This window comes from Pneumocystis carinii (genome assembly GCF_001477545.1).
Source record: "Pneumocystis carinii B80 chromosome Unknown supercont1.1, whole genome shotgun sequence".
Taxonomy (NCBI): domain Eukaryota; kingdom Fungi; phylum Ascomycota; class Pneumocystomycetes; order Pneumocystales; family Pneumocystaceae; genus Pneumocystis; species Pneumocystis carinii.
Genome location: NW_017264713.1, coordinates 240 through 15,914, shown reverse-complemented (window position 1 = coordinate 15,914; position 15,675 = coordinate 240). Strand labels below are relative to the sequence as shown.

Genomic DNA, 15,675 nt, shown 5'->3' with positions numbered 1-15,675 from the left:
GATCAGGGCCTTTTGGGTATATTTTAACTAAATATGAACTTTATTTATAAAGTTCTAGTTATATGGCAATTATTTATCTTGAAAGAGCAGAATTGAAGACAATTCTTTATCAAGGAATCTTATCTAATGGTATTGCATCAGATGGAGAAATAACAACATAGAATAAAGGAATAAAAGAATCTGATAACCCTTTATTAATATTTTAAACATAGAAGAGATGTAGAAAATTATCAGGGATTTTCTGATGGTATTTTGGATCTTTTATTAATCTAAGCTTTAGAAAGCAGTCAGAAAAAATAAGCTTTTCTGGAAAATTAAAGTAATATAAGAAAAAATAGAGAAGAGAATGTGTTCAATTAAACTAAAAGTACATGTCAAACATCATTAATCGAGTATTCTTTGATTAAAAATGAAGATCAAAAAAAGTGTTGATTATAAATCAATATTGAAAACAATGTATTGATTAAAGAAAAAAGTATAAGAATTAGTTATTTGAATGAAGCAAAGTTAAAAATAAGGAAGACACTGGATTTAAGAATAATAATATAGTATTAAAAGTAGTAAAAACGGGGAATCAATCGAAATAAATGTTAAAAGTCGGCAAATAAAATGTAATTTACATATTATTTTATAAAAAACAATTGAATTGGATGAGAAGAAATATAGAAAAAAAGTAAGAAAGATCATTTAAATTTATAATCAATATTTGTAATGGTTTTTATTTTTAATAGTTTTTCCTATTTTCTAGGGTTTATAGAAATCGTGAAATTTATCCCGTCTAAATAAAACCTATTCATGAAATAACTATCAAGCTTAATAAAGGACCCAATTTAGAAGCATATTGTTAATATTTATGCTATATATTGGGATCCAGAAATAATACAAGATGTTCTTTTCCATAATTAATAAAATTATAGTTCTAGGAATATTGATTTTAATTGGTAATTATATTTTAGATTATTTTTATTTTTAACTATTTATAGTTCCTACTTATGGCAATCAAAGTACGCATTTGAAAGCCAGAAATTCTCAAGTAAGTGCAAAATTTACGCCGTTTAAGGATTTTGTTGTTGAGGATGATGATATTGTTGCTTATATTTTGCAAGAAGATTATGAAAAAGATGAAGAGAAATGCAAATCAAAGCTTGGGGAATATTGTGAAGAATTGAAAGGGATAGATTCAGAATTAAATAAAGTTCATACTAAAGTTAAAGAAATTTGTAATAATATAGATAAAAAATGCAGAGAAACAAAAGCAAAGGTTGAAAAAAGAGTAAATGAATTTTTTGATTTAGTCACTAGTTATGCGAGTCAAAGCATCTCTTATAAAGAATGCGATCAATATTATCAAACATGTATGTTTTATGAAACTACAAAAGAGGAATTTGTTTTAAGTTTCTGCAGTCTCCTTAGATATTCCTGTTATTTTTTCAGGGATACAGAGATGAGAAATGAAGTCATTCTTAGAGCTTTTCCTATTAGTAATATTGAATCTAAAGATTTCGCGGAAAAAAAGCAGGAAATTTGTCCAACATTGATTAAACAGAGTGATGATCTAGCTTTATTATGCCTTGAAGATACTTCACTTGAAAATTTCAATAAAAGTATTGATGAGTTTTGCAATTCTTTAAAAGATTTCATTGATAATGATAAAAAAGAAGAAGTATGTCATGAAAAACTCGGAATATATCCTCTTCTCAAAGAAAGATGTGAAGAGAAAAACGAGAAATTGAAGAAACTATGCGAGGGAAAGAATATTACATATAGGCCTCCAGTTAAAGATTTTAATCCGATTGAGCCGGAAATGACATTGTTAGAGATGATTGATCTGGAAAATCTTTATAAAGAAGGAAGAAATAGAGGACTAATTCTTGGAGCTTTAGAAAAAACGTTGGATGACATGTTAGCCTTTTTCTCTCGGAATACTGACCCTGATGAGATGGAAGAAAAATGCAATAACGTACTAAATACTAGGTGTACTTATCTTAAAACTATAAGTTCTAAATTTATGGAATTATGTGAAAATAGTAACAAAAAAGAAAAATGTAAAGATATATCAAAAACGACGGATAGGTGTATAAAGCTTAGAATAAGACTTTATATAGATGGAACTTCTACAAAATTTGAAAATAAAGAATCGGAATCATTGTCTTATGATGAGCTTTCGACATCATTTACCGAGAATGAATGTTTAGAGGTTATCTCGAAATGTACGTATATTAAAAGATCATGCGAACCTAAAATTCTTATCGAATGCCAAAATCTACAAAAGGCATGTCATAAAAAGAAAGAAGATCAACTATTCATTAAATTAATTGGAAGTGAGTTGTACAACCTTAATAAATTAGAATCGAATGATGAAAAGTTTAACAAATGCCAAAGAATAGTATTGGAAAAGTGCGCTACACTTAAAAATAATAATGTTGAGATTTTTATGAGATGCCTTCGGCCAAAGGAGATATGTCTTAGATTTGAAGAAATTATTTCGTCTCAATTGAAAGATCTAGAACAAGTTTTGAATACAGTACGGGATTCTCCTAATGAAAAGGACTGCATTAAATTGAAAGAGGATTGTGATGGTATTTTGAAAGATTTAGGTTTAAATAATGGGAAATGCGTTACATTGAAAGAGCGATGTGAATATTTTAAAGTTACAAGAGAACTGAAATATGCGTTTTTGAAAGAAAAAAGTGATGCATTAGCGGATAATGAAAAATGCATGAAAGCCTTGATGGATAAATGTGATAAATTACCTAAAGTGATGGGGGGGGGGGGGGGGGGTTATATCATGTTTCATGCGCTTTACCAAAAGAAACATGTAAATTTATGGTTTCAGAAGCTAAGAATCATTGTAATATTTTTAAAAATAACGTGGAAAAACATGAAATTGTGAATAAAACTAAAGATTCAAATGAAACATTGGTTGAAGAAACCTGCGTGCTATGGAATCCATATTGTGATCAACTTATGGAGAATTGTCCAGAGACATTAAAAAATGATTCCAGTAGCGCTGATGGGAAAGGAGTCTGTTTACAACTGAAAGAGAACTGCGAGCCATTCTGGAAGAAAAAACGATTGGAGGATGGGCTGACTCATGAGTTGAAAGGCAGTTTAAACAAGAAAGATGAATGTAAAGTAGCATTAGGAGAGCGTTGCGCTGAGTTGAAAAAGAATGAAAGATTCGGAACTCTGCTTAATAAATGTGAAGATAAAACTTTCGAAGAACTTTGCGAAAAATTAGTTGAAAAACTAAAAAAAAGATGTCCTACTTTAGAAACCGATCTGAAGAAAGCGAAAGATGAGTTGACAAAGATGAAGACTGAATACGAAAAGGCCAAACAGGTGGCAAAAGAATCTAGGAAGAAAGCTAACTTATTGCTATCGATACCTCGACAAACTGTAACGCCAAGTGCGCAGAATAGCAGTGGTTCTGTACCAGCACAGCCACCACTAGCACCGCCAGCAGCACCAGAAGCACCAGCAGCAGGATCATCTTCTACATCAAGTGGAACGCCAAACGCAGCAGATGGAACGAAAGGGAATACAAAACTTGGACTTGTTAAAAGAGCGTATGTAGCTGGAGGAGTATCAGAAGCAGAAGTAAAAGCATTTGATGACACGGCAATAGCAATGGAGTTGTATTTGGAATTGAAAGAGGAATGCAATGCTTTAGAACTAGATTGCGGTTTTAAAGAGGATTGTGAGGAATCTAAACCAGCTTGTAAAGAAATAGACACGTTATGCAAAGGAATAAAACCATTAGAAGTTACGCCTTATCATACAGAGACGATAATAAAAGAAACCATGACAGTTACGATGACGGAAACAAAGACCATTGACAAGGCTGATGGGAAGACCGGTACGAAGACTATTACGATAGCCGAGTCAGTAGGTGGAGGAAAAGTTGCAGAACAGTGTACATTAGTGCGGACGACAGATATATGGGTGACGAGTACGTCATTGCATACGAGCACCGTGACAAGTACGCCTACTGTGACGTCTACAGTGACGTTGACGTCGATGCGCAAGTGCAAGCCTACCAAATGTACCACTGATTCAACCAAAGAGACAGAAGAAGGAGGAAAAGAAGAAGAAGAAGTAAAACCGAATGATGGGATGAAAATAAGAGTTCCTGATATGATTAAAATAATATTGTTGGGAGTGATTGTTATGGGGATGATGTAAATGAATGAAAAAAATGTTAATAGAATGAAAATGTGCATATATCCATTGTTTATATATAATAGAAATGTAAATGAATGAAATGAAAGAAGAACTTTTAATTATTTTAGTCCGATATTTTAATTAATAACTTAGCTTTATTTGGTAAAGTTTAAGCTTATCGAAGAACTAAAGTTTATGATAAGAACGAGTCCAAGTTTGTCGTAAAAAATCATTTCAAAATAACTTTTCACTCACCTGCCTACATCCAACTTAGAAACAGTAGTTTAAACTCCCTACAAAGGAGCGGCAATGGCACGGCCGGTTAAGAGGCAAGCAGCAGCACAAAAACAAGATGAGATTAAGGAGGAACACCTTTTGGCTTTCATTCTGAAGGAGAAATATGATAAAGAGGATAAATGCAAAGAAGAACTCGAGAAATATTGTAAAGAGTTGAAGGAAATAGATGGTGGCTCCGATGTGAATAAAAAAGTTAAAGAAATTTGTGAAGCAAAACGAGACGAAAAATGCAAAGACCTGAATGATAAAATTGAAATAGAATTGGACGATTTTAAAGATGAACTTCAAGAAGCATTGAAAAATGGCATAAAAGATGAAGAAGTTTGTAAAAAACATGAAGAAAAATGTATACTTTTAGAAGAGACGGGTTATAGTGATGATATTAAGAATGGCTGTCCCAGTTTGAGAGAGAAATGTTACAAATTGAAGCGTCAAAAGGTGGCAGAGGAGCTCCTTTTCAGGGCGCTCGGAAAGGAAGCTAAAGAAGAAGATAAATGTCAAGCAGAGATGAAAAAGGTTTGCCCAGTGTTAAGCCGAGAAAGCGACGAGTTGATGTCTTTTTGCCTTGATCCGAGTGGAACGTGTGGAGAGCTGAAAACAAAATTGGATACTGTTTGTGGGCCTTTAAAAGAAAAGCTTAAAGATGGCGAATTAAAGGAAAAATGTCATGAAAGACTTGAGAAATGTCATTTTTACGGAGAAGCGTGTACTGGTGCGAAATGTAAGGATGATAAGGAGCAATGCGAGAAAAATGGAGTCATATATAAAGCGCCAGAATCTGATTTTAGTCCGGTCAAGCCGAGGGCGTCGTTGTTGAGAAGTATTGGGTTGGATGATGTTTATAAAAGAGCTGAAAAAGAAGGAATTCTTATTGGAAAAGTAGGAGTGGATCTACCAAGAAGGTTTGGTGATGATTTTCTGAAAGATCTCTTGCTAGTGTTGAGCCAAGATGAGGATAAGACGGATGCAACAAGTAAATGCACTAAAGCGTTAGGAAAATGTGATGCTTCTAAGCATTTGGATGATGATTTGGAAAAGTTATGTGATGATAAACAAAATAATCAAAAGAAATGCAAAGAATTACTAAATGTAGAAGAAAGATGTACAAATCTCAAATTAAATCTTTATCTGAAAGATTTGTCTACAGAATATGAAAAAACTAAAAAATCAACACTTTTATTCTGGAGAGAACTGCCAACCTTATTTACAAAGGGAGAGTGTGCAGAACTTGAGTCGGAATGTTTTTATTTAAAAAAGGCGTGTAAAGATAAGGAGATTGATGAAGCATGTCAAAATGCACGAGCAGCGTGCTATAAAGTGGGAAAAGATAGGATGTTGAGTACGTTGTTTCGAAAGGAATCGAAGGGGGAGTCTGGTCATAAAAGATATTATAACCATCCTGAGGAATGCCAAAAATCTGTGGTAAAAGACTGTAAAAAACTTGAAAATAAAGATAAGAGATACCTTCCAAAGTGTCTTTATCCTAAAGAACTATGTTATATGCTTTCAGATGATATTTTCCTTCAATCCAAAGAGTTGGGAGCGCTTTTGGATGATCAAAGGGATTTTCCATTAGAAAAGCATTGTGTTGAATTGAAGGAGAAGTGTGATGAACTTGAAACTTATTCACATTCGAATTCGGAAAAGTGTATAACATTGAGAAGGCGCTGTGAATACCTTAGAGTTTCAGAGGAATTTAGAAAAGTATTTTTAAAAAGAAAAGATCATGCATTATATAATGAGCAAAACTGTACGGAGGTGTTGCAAGAAAAATGTAATACTTTATATAGGAGGAGAAAGAATTCATTTAGTGTTTCATGTGCTTTGCCAGGAGAAACATGTGAATATATGGTATACCGTACAAAAGATGAATGTTTTTATTTAAGTGGCAACATGGAGGATGAAAAAATTGTAGAAGAAATTGGAAAGAAAAAAGCAAATGAAACAGCACTCGAAGAACTCTGCACAACATGGGGCCGACATTGTCACCAACTTATGGAGAATTGTCCAGATAAGTTGAAAAAAGAAAGTGATAACGAAGATCATAACTGTGACAAACTCGAAGAAAAATGCAGAGATACCTTTAAAAAGTTGAAATTGAAGGAGGAGCTAACTCATCTGTTGAAAGGAAGTTTAAATGATAAAAAAAAATGTACAGAAACATTAGGAAAGAATTGCACTGAGTTGCAAAAGAATGATACATTCAAAATTCTGCTTAGTGATTGTAAAGATTCCTTGGAAAATGTTTGCACAAAATTAGTTGAAAAAGTACAGAAGAGATGTCCTGCTTTAAAAACCGATCTAGAGGAAGCGAAAAAAGAGTTGAAGGTCAAGAAAGAAGAATATGATGCGCTCAAAAAGGCAGCAGAAGAATCCAGAAATAAAGCTAGCTTATTGCTATCAAGGTCTAAACAAGCCGTAACACCAAGTGGACAGAATGGCAGTGATTCTGTACCAGCACAGGTACAGCCAGCACCAGCAGGGCCACCATCAGCACCAGGGTCGCCATCATCACCACCATCACAAAATGGAACGCCAGGTGCACCAGATGGAACGACAGACACAGCAGGTGGAACGACGAATAATGCAAAACTTGGACTCGTTAAAAGAGCGTATGTAGATGAAGGTGTATCAGAAGCAGAGGTAAAAGCATTTGATGCAACGACAATAGCATTGGAATTGTATTTGGAATTGAAAGAGGAATGCAGCGCTTTACAACTAGATTGCGGTTTTAAAGAGGATTGTCCAGATACTAAACAAGCTTGTAAAGAAATAGAAGAGTTATGTAAACTGGAAGCATTAAAAGTTGCGCCTCATCATACAGAGACAATAACAGAAACGAAGACAGAAACGAAGACGGAAACAAAGACTGAAACAAAGACTGATGACAAGGCTGATGAGAAGACCGGTACGAAAACTGTTACAGAAACCAAGACAGTAGGTGGAGGAAAAGTAACAGAAGAGTGTACAATGATACAGACGACAGATACATGGGTAACACGTACGTCATTGCATACGAGTACGACAACGAGTACGTCAACGGTGACGTCGACAGTGACGTTGACGTCGATGCGCAAGTGCAAGCCTACCAAATGTACCACCGATTCAACCAAAGAGACACAGAAAGAAGAAGAAGAAGAAGTAAAACCAAATGATGGGGTGAAAATAAGAGTTCCTGATATGATTAAAATAATGTTGTTGGGAGTGATTGTTATGGGGATGATGTAAATGAATGAAAAAAATGTTAATAGAATGAAAATGTGCATATATCCATTGTTTATATATAATAGAAATGTAAATGAATGAATGAATTGAAAAATAAAGTTTTAATAATTTTAGTCCGATATTTTAATTAATAACTTAGCTTTATTTGGTAAAGTTTAAGCTTATCGAAGAGCTAAAATTTATGATTAATGATAAGAACAACTCTAAGTTGTAAAAAATCGTTTCAAAACAACTTTTCACTCTACCCATATTCAATTTAGAAACTACCCACTAAACTCCCTAAAAAGAGGTGGCAATGGCACGGCCGGTTAAGAGGCAAGCACAAGGAGCAGGGGGAGCAGCGGATGACATTGATGAGAAACACCTTTTGGCTTTCATTGTGAAGGACAAATATGAGAAGGATTGCAAAGGAGAACTCGAGAAATATTGTCAAGACTTGAAGGAAATAGATGGTCAATTCAAAGTGAATGATAAAGTTAAAGAACTTTGTGGTGGTGGTGATAAAACAAAACAAGAGAAAAAATGCCAAGAACTGAAAGACGAAGTTAAAAAAAAATTGGAAGCTTTTAAAAAAGAACTTGAAGAAGCATTGGAAGATGACGTAGAAGATGAAGATTGTAAAAAACATGAAGAAAAATGTATACTTTTAGAGGAAGCAGGCCCAAATAGTCTTAAGGAGAAGTGTGTCAAATTGAGGGAAGGATGTTACGAATTGAAGCGTAAAAAGGTGGCAGAGGAGCTTCTTTTCAGGGCGCTCGGAGGGGATGCTAAAGAAGAAGCTAAATGTAAAGGAAAGATGAGAGATGTTTGCCCAGTGTTAAGCCGAGAAAGCGACGAGCTGATGTCTTTCTGCCTTGATCCGAGTGGAACGTGTGGAGAGCTGAAAAAAAAATTGGATACTGTTTGTGGGCCTTTAAAAGAAGAGCTTAAAGATGGCGAATTAGACGGAAAGTGTCATGAAAAACTTGAGAAATGTCATTTTTACGGAGAAGCGTGTGATGGTTCAAAGTGTGAGGAGTATAAGACGAAATGTGAGAAAAATATTATTATATATAAAGCGCCGGAATCTGATTCTAGTCCTGTCAAGCCGAAGGCGTCGTTGTTGAGAAGTATTGGGTTGGAAGATGTGTATAAAAAGGCTGAAAAAGAAGGAATTATTATTGGAAAAGCAGGAGTGGATCTACCAAGAAGGTTTGGTGATGATTTTCTGCAAGATCTCTTGCTACTGTTGAGCGAAAATGTGAATGAGAAGGATGATGCGGGGAAGAAATGCACTGAACTGTTAGGAAAATGTAATGATTTTAAGCATTTGGATCATGATTTGGAAAAGTTATGCGATGATGGAAATAAACAAGAAAAATGCAAAAAATTACTAAATGTAGAAGAAAGATGTACACATCTCAAATTAAATCTTCATCTGAAAGATTTGTCTACAAAATTTGAAAAAGATAAAAAATCAGATCTTTTATTCTGGAGAGAACTGCCAACCTTATTTACGAAGGGAGAGTGTGCAGAACTTGTCTCGGAATGTTTTTATTTAAAAAAGGCGTGTAAAGATAGTAAGATTGATGAAGCATGTCAAAATGTACGAGCAGCGTGCTATAAAATGGGACAAAATAGGATGTTGAATACACACTTTCGAGAGGTGTTGAAGGAGAATCCTGATTATTTAAGATACTATAACAATCCTGAGAATTGCAAAAAAATTGTGGTAGAAAACTGTAAAAAACTTGATAAAAAATACCTTCCAAAGTGTCTTTACCCTAAAGAACTATGTTATCTTCTTTCAGATGATATTTTTCTTCAATCCAAAGAGTTAGGTGTGCTTTTGGATGATCATAGAGATTTTCCATTTGAAAAGGATTGTCTTGAGTTGGAGGAGAAGTGTGATGAACTTCAAACTTATTCATATTTGAATTCTAAAAAGTGTGAAACATTGAGAAGGCGCTGTGAATACATTAGAGTTTCAGAGAGATTTAGAAAAGTATTTTTAGAAAGAAAAGATCATGCATTATATAATGAGCAAAATTGTACGGAGGTGTTGCATGAGAAATGTGAAGCTTTATTTAGGAAAAGGAGGAATCCATTTGGGTTTTCATGTGCTTTGCCAGAAGAAACATGTGAATATATGGTAGCCCGTACAAAAGATGAATGTAGTAGTTTAAGAGCCAATATCAAGAATGAAAAAATCCTAGAAGAAATTGAAAAAGCAAATAAAAATGAAACAGCACTTGAAGAACTCTGCACAACATGGGGCCGACATTGTCACCAACTTGTGAAGAATTGTCCGGATCAATTGAAAGAAAATAACAATGATCAAAACTGTGAAAAACTCGATGAAAAATGCAGGGATACTTTTGAAAAGTTGAAAGCGAAGGATGAGCTGAGTCATCTGTTGAAAGGCAGTTTAAAGGATGATAAGGAATGTAAAAAAACATTAGAAAAGGATTGCGCTGAGTTGAAAAAGAATCAAACATTCGAAACTCTGCTTACTAATTGTGAAGCTAATGCTTTGGGAACTGTTTGCAAAGAATTAGTTGAAAAACTAAAAAAGAGATGTCCTACTTTAAAAGACGGACTGAATAAAGCGAAAGATGAGTTGACAAAGATGAAGGCTGAGTACGATAAGGTCAAAAAGGCGGCAGAAGATTCTACAAAGGAAGCTAGCTTATTGCTATCAAGGCCTAAAAAAGCCGCAACACCAAGTGGACAGGATAGCAATGGTTCTGTACCAGCACAGGTACAGCCAGCACCAGGAGAGTCACCAGACTCATCATCAGGGTCGCCATCATCACCAGCAGTGCCACCACCACCATCACCGCCACAAAATGGAACGCCAGACACACCAGATGGAACATCAGGCACACCAAGTGGAACACCAAGCACAACAGGTCAAACGAAGAATAATGCAAAACTTGGACTCGTTAAAAGAGCATATGTAGATGGAGGAGTATCAGAAGCAGAAGTAAAAGCATTTGATGCAACGACGATAGCATTGGAGCTGTATTTGGAATTGAAAGAAGAATGTAAAGCTTTAGAACTAGATTGCGGTTTTAGAAAGGATTGTTCGAGTGTTGAAGATGTTTGCAAAGAAATTGACACATTATGTGAACTGGTTCCATTAAAAGTTACGCCTCATCATACAGAGAAAATAACAGAAATCTCAACCACTACGACGACCACTACCACGACCACTACCACGACTACTACCACAACTACTACGACAACAACTACTACAACCAAACCGGGAAGTGGAGGAAAAGTAACAGAAGAGTGTACAATGATACAGACGACAGATACATGGGTGACGAGTACGTCATTGCATACGAGTACGATAACGAGCACGTCGACAGTGACGTCGACAGTGACCTTGACGTCGATGCGCAAGTGCAAGCCTACCAAATGTACCACCGATTCAAGCAGAGAGACACAGAAAGGGGGAGAAGAAGAAGAAGTGAAACCGAATGATGGGATGAAAATAAGAGTTCCTGATATGATTAAAATAATATTGTTGGGAGTGATTGTTATGGGGATGATGTAAAATGAATGAAAAAAATGTTAATAGATTGAAAATGTGCATATATCCATTGTTTATATATAATATAGATGTAAATGAATGAAATGAAGTTTTAATTTTAATACACCATCTTAGTTCGAAACTATGCTTTATTTGGTAAAGATTAAGCTTATCGAAGAGCTAATAAAATTTATGATAAGAACGAGTCCAAGTTTGTTGTAAAAGCACTTGAATGAATGGATTATCGTGAAAAAAAGAGAGTTCTGCGTATCTTAAAGAATTAGTAGGGATTATCATTATTTTAAAAAAAAAGAGTCAAGTATAAAACCAGCGTAAAACCAGCGTAAAACCAGCGTAAAACGAGTCCATCTCATCTCATTATAAACAACTAATCAAGTCTAAAATGATTGTAAAATGGATCTATCATGAAACACTAACCCCTAACCCTAACCCTAATCCCACTAACCAGAGAAACCTGTGATGTTGAACCCATTAAAAGACGATTTGAAATGGGTGAACTTGATGGTTCATGTAAAGAGAAACATTAGATCGATTGAAAATGGAATGATCATGAAAAGTTGTAGCCCTAACCCTAACCCTAAAGTGACTAGCCAGATCATCAGACTTCTAAAACCATTAGAATCCCATTGTAAAATCAGTCAACTGAATGTCCATTTAAAAAGAAGTGCTAAGATTTATTCAATTCTTTTATTATTTTAAAAAGAAGAGGAAACTTTATAACTACTTAAAAAAAAATAAAATCCAAGTTTATTGTAAAAACGATTAGAATGATTGTAAAAGAACTAATAAACTTTATGATTATTTAAAAAAAAGAGAGAAAACTTTATGATTGCTTTAAAAAAAAAATAAAATCCAAGTTTGTTGTAAAAAACCAGTAGAATTATTACAAAAGAACTAGTGAAATTTATTACTTGTTTTAAAAAATTAGTAAAATCCAAATTTGTTGTAAAAAAATTAATTAACTTTACGCTAATTACAAAAGAAGTAGTGAAATTTATTACTTGTTTTAAAAAAATTACTAAAATCTATTGTTTATTTTAAAAAGAGAAGTAAATTTTATGATTACTCCAAAGAATTAGTAGAATCTATTGTTTATTTTAAAAAAATCACTAAACTCTAAGATCATTGTAAAAAATTAGTGAAATCCAAGTTTGTTGTAAAAAAAACAAGTAAACTTTATGATTATTCCAAAGAATTAGTAGAATCTATTGTTTATTTTAAAAAAATCAGTAAACTCTACGCTAATTACAAAAGAACTAGTGAAATCAATTGTTTATTTAAAAAAAATCACTAAACTCTAAGATCATTGGAAAAAAATAGTGAAATCCAAGTTTATTGTAAAAAAGTTAATTAACTCTAGGCTAATTACAAAAGAAGTAGTGAAATTTATTACTTGTTTTAAAAAAATTACTAAAATCCAAGTTTGTTGTAAAAAACTAGGAAATCTATTGATTATTTCAAAAAAATTAATAAACTCTAAAATCATTGAAAAAAACTAGTGAAATCCAAGTTTATTGTAAAAACGATTAGAATAATTATAAAAGAAGTAATAAACTTTATGATTATTTAAAAAAAAAGAGAAAACTTTATGATTACTTTAAAAAAAATAGTCAAATCCAAGTTTGTTGTAAAAAAAATATTTAACTCTACGCTAATTACAAAAAAATTAGTGAAATTTATTACATGTTTTAAAAAAACTAGTGAAATCTATTGTTTATTTAAAAAAAAAATAAAATCTGTTTATTATTTTAAAAAAACTAGTGAAATTTATTACTTGTTTTAAAAAAAAAATAGTCAAATCCAAGTTTGTTGTAAAAAACCAGTAAAATGATTGAAAAAAAAGTAGTGAAATCTATTGTTTATCAAAAAGAGTCTATGATTATGATAAAAAAAGAGTTAGAGATTGCTTATCGTGAAAAAAAACGAATCCATCTGTTTAGCAAAAATTAGTCTGTCGTTAGGGCGAAGCTAGTGGTGATTTAATAAAAGTAAGCTATTCAATAAGGTTGAATTGAATTAAAGAGATTGATTTGAGAGATGTTTTTATTTAAAAATAATTTAAAAAAAAAAAGAAAAGATTTTAAAATGAAATTTAAAAATGAAAATAAAAATAAAAATAAAATCTAAAAAAATTGAATAAATTGGACAAGTTGAATTGAATTTCCATTGATAAATATAAGAAATGAAAGCATAGACTAGGTTTTATTAAAAAAAGATGTTTATTTGAAAATATCTTTAATTTAAAAAAATTTGAAGAGATTTTAAAAATAAAAAATAAAATCAAAAATAAAAATGAAATGTAAAAAAATTTGTTGAATAGATCAAATAAGATTGAATTGATTTTTCATTAGTAAAGATGAGAAATGAAGGGTTAGAGTAGGTTTTATTAGAAGTACAATTCAATGAAATTTAAAAGGATTTTAAAAATGAAAGTGAAATTGAAAATGAAATTAAAAATGAAATGTAAAAAAATTGTTAACAGTTGATCAAATGAAGTAGAATTGATTTTTCATTAAGTAAAAAAGATAAGAATTTAGAAATCTTTTTGTTAAAAGTAGAATTAGATGAAATTTAAAAGGATTTTTATTTAAAAATTAGAAAATGAAAATGAAAATGAAAATAAAATATAAAAAAATTTGTTGACAGTTGATTATATGAAAATGAATTGATTTTTTATCAACTAAAAAAAGATGAGAATTTAAAAATATTTTTGTTAAAAGTAGAATTAGATGAAATTTAAAATTAAAATGAAATTAAAATAAAAATTAAAATAAAAAAATAAAAAATGAAATCTAAAAAAATTGTTAACAATTAATCAAGTGAAGTAGAATTGATTTTTTATCAACTAAAAAGAGATGAGAATTTAGAGATAATTTTGTTAGAAGTAGAATTTTTTATTAAAAGTAGAATTCAATGAAATTTAAAATGAAAGTGAAATTAAAATGAAATGTAAAAAAATTTGTTCACACTTGATCAAATGAAATAGAATTGATTTTTTATCAGCTAAAAAGAGATAAGAATTCAGAAATAATTTTGTTAGAAGTAGAATTAAATGAAATTTAAAAGGATTTTAAAAATGAACATGAAATTAAAAGTGAAATTGAAAATAAAATTTAGAAATATTTTTAACAATTAATCAAATGAAGTAGAATTGATTTTTTATTGACTTAAAAAAAATAAGAATTCATAAATATTTTTGTTAAAACTACAATTAAATCAAATTTAAAAGGATTTTAAAAATAAAAGTGAAATTAAAAGTGAAATTAAAATTAAAAAGAAGAGAGAAGAGAGAGAAGAGAGAGAAGAGAGTAGAGTGAGAAGAGAGTAGAGAGTAGAGTTAGTTTTTAAAGAGTAGACTAGAATAAGAGATACTTCTTCTGTTTAAAATAAAAAGTATTGAATTATTTTCAGAAAGAAGAGAGTAGAGTGAGAAGAGAGAGAGTAGGATGAGAGATACATCTTCTGTTTAAAATAAAAAGGAATGAATTATTAAGAGGGAGAAACGTCAATTGAATAGATCATTTGTTTTAAAAAGGGGTAACATCCAATGAATCGATCGGCGGATGTGAGGAATGCGACTAGTGAGGAATGTACGTGGGAGGAATGTACAGGGTCCAGAGTACAGGGTCCAGGGGTGCGTGGGAGTATAAATAGGAGGGAAGGAAATAGGGTGGGTGGGGCGGTGGTTGGTGGTGGTTAGAAAGGGTTAGGAAGAAGTGGGGGGAGTAGAAAAAAAAAGAATAAAGAGGGGGGAGTAGAAAAAAAGAATAAGAGGGGGGGGTCGAAAGTCACGTGACGGAGTACACGGTCACGTGGAGATAAGACGAAGTCACGTGGCGATAAGCGGGAGTAGGAAGTAGAGCAAAGTACTGGGTTAACGTAAGTAGGAAGTACTTTGTGGGCGTAAGTAGGAAAGGTTAACGTCTATTCACAAAGTGCTAGTACTTGGTGGACGCAAGTAGAAAAGGTGATGTAAGCAGTACAGGGTTAACGTCAATTCACAAAGTGCTCCGGGTAGGTGTACGCAGAATGTGGGTCAGTCAGCGGAGGGAGTACTTAGTCGGGGAAGTGCTAGAAAGAGGTGGGCGCAGAAGTACTGGGTGGGCGCAGAAGTACTGGGTTAACGTCAATTCACAAAGTGTTAGTAGTAGGTGGACGTCTGTTCACAAAGTGCTCCGGGTAGGTGAGGTAAGTAGAGAAGGTGGGTGTAAGTAGTAGTAGGTGGACGTCTGTTCACAAAGTGCTAGTAGTAGGTTAACGCAGAGTGAAGTGCTATGAAGGTGGGGTCAAAGTCACGTGACCAGTAGAAGTCGAGTAAGCGAAGGAGGAGTTGTAGTAGGTGAGTTCGAGTCGTAGTAAGTGACGTAGAAGGGGTAGTGAACGCAAAAAGAAGTGTTATGAAGGTGGGGTCAAAGTCACGTGACCTGAAGTCGAAGTCACGTGATGAAGAG

At 32.8% G+C, this 15,675-nt stretch overlaps 3 protein-coding genes across 3 annotated transcripts; all 3 read left to right on the top strand.

Annotated features, from left to right (window-relative positions):
• Positions 1-886: 886 nt before the first annotated feature.
• Positions 887-4,185, top strand: T552_00003 (hypothetical protein; the record flags this gene model as incomplete). The annotated part of the gene is made up of 3 exons (XM_018368625.1): positions 887-941; positions 984-2,780; positions 2,837-4,185. 3 exons carry the CDS (start codon positions 887-889, stop codon positions 4,183-4,185), a joined length of 3,201 nt encoding a protein of 1,066 aa, XP_018227474.1.
• A 288-nt stretch (positions 4,186-4,473) lies between these two features.
• T552_00002 (hypothetical protein) lies at positions 4,474-7,689 on the top strand (the record flags this gene model as incomplete). Its single annotated transcript, XM_018368624.1, has 1 exon — positions 4,474-7,689. The coding sequence occupies one exon, from the start codon at positions 4,474-4,476 to the stop codon at positions 7,687-7,689; it is 3,216 nt and encodes a 1,071-aa protein (XP_018227473.1).
• A 281-nt stretch (positions 7,690-7,970) lies between these two features.
• On the top strand, positions 7,971-11,227 carry T552_00001 (hypothetical protein; the record flags this gene model as incomplete). The annotated part of the gene is made up of 1 exon (XM_018368623.1): positions 7,971-11,227. Exon 1 carries the CDS (start codon positions 7,982-7,984, stop codon positions 11,225-11,227), a length of 3,246 nt encoding a protein of 1,081 aa, XP_018227472.1. The 5' UTR covers positions 7,971-7,981.
• Positions 11,228-15,675: the final 4,448 nt, after the last annotated feature.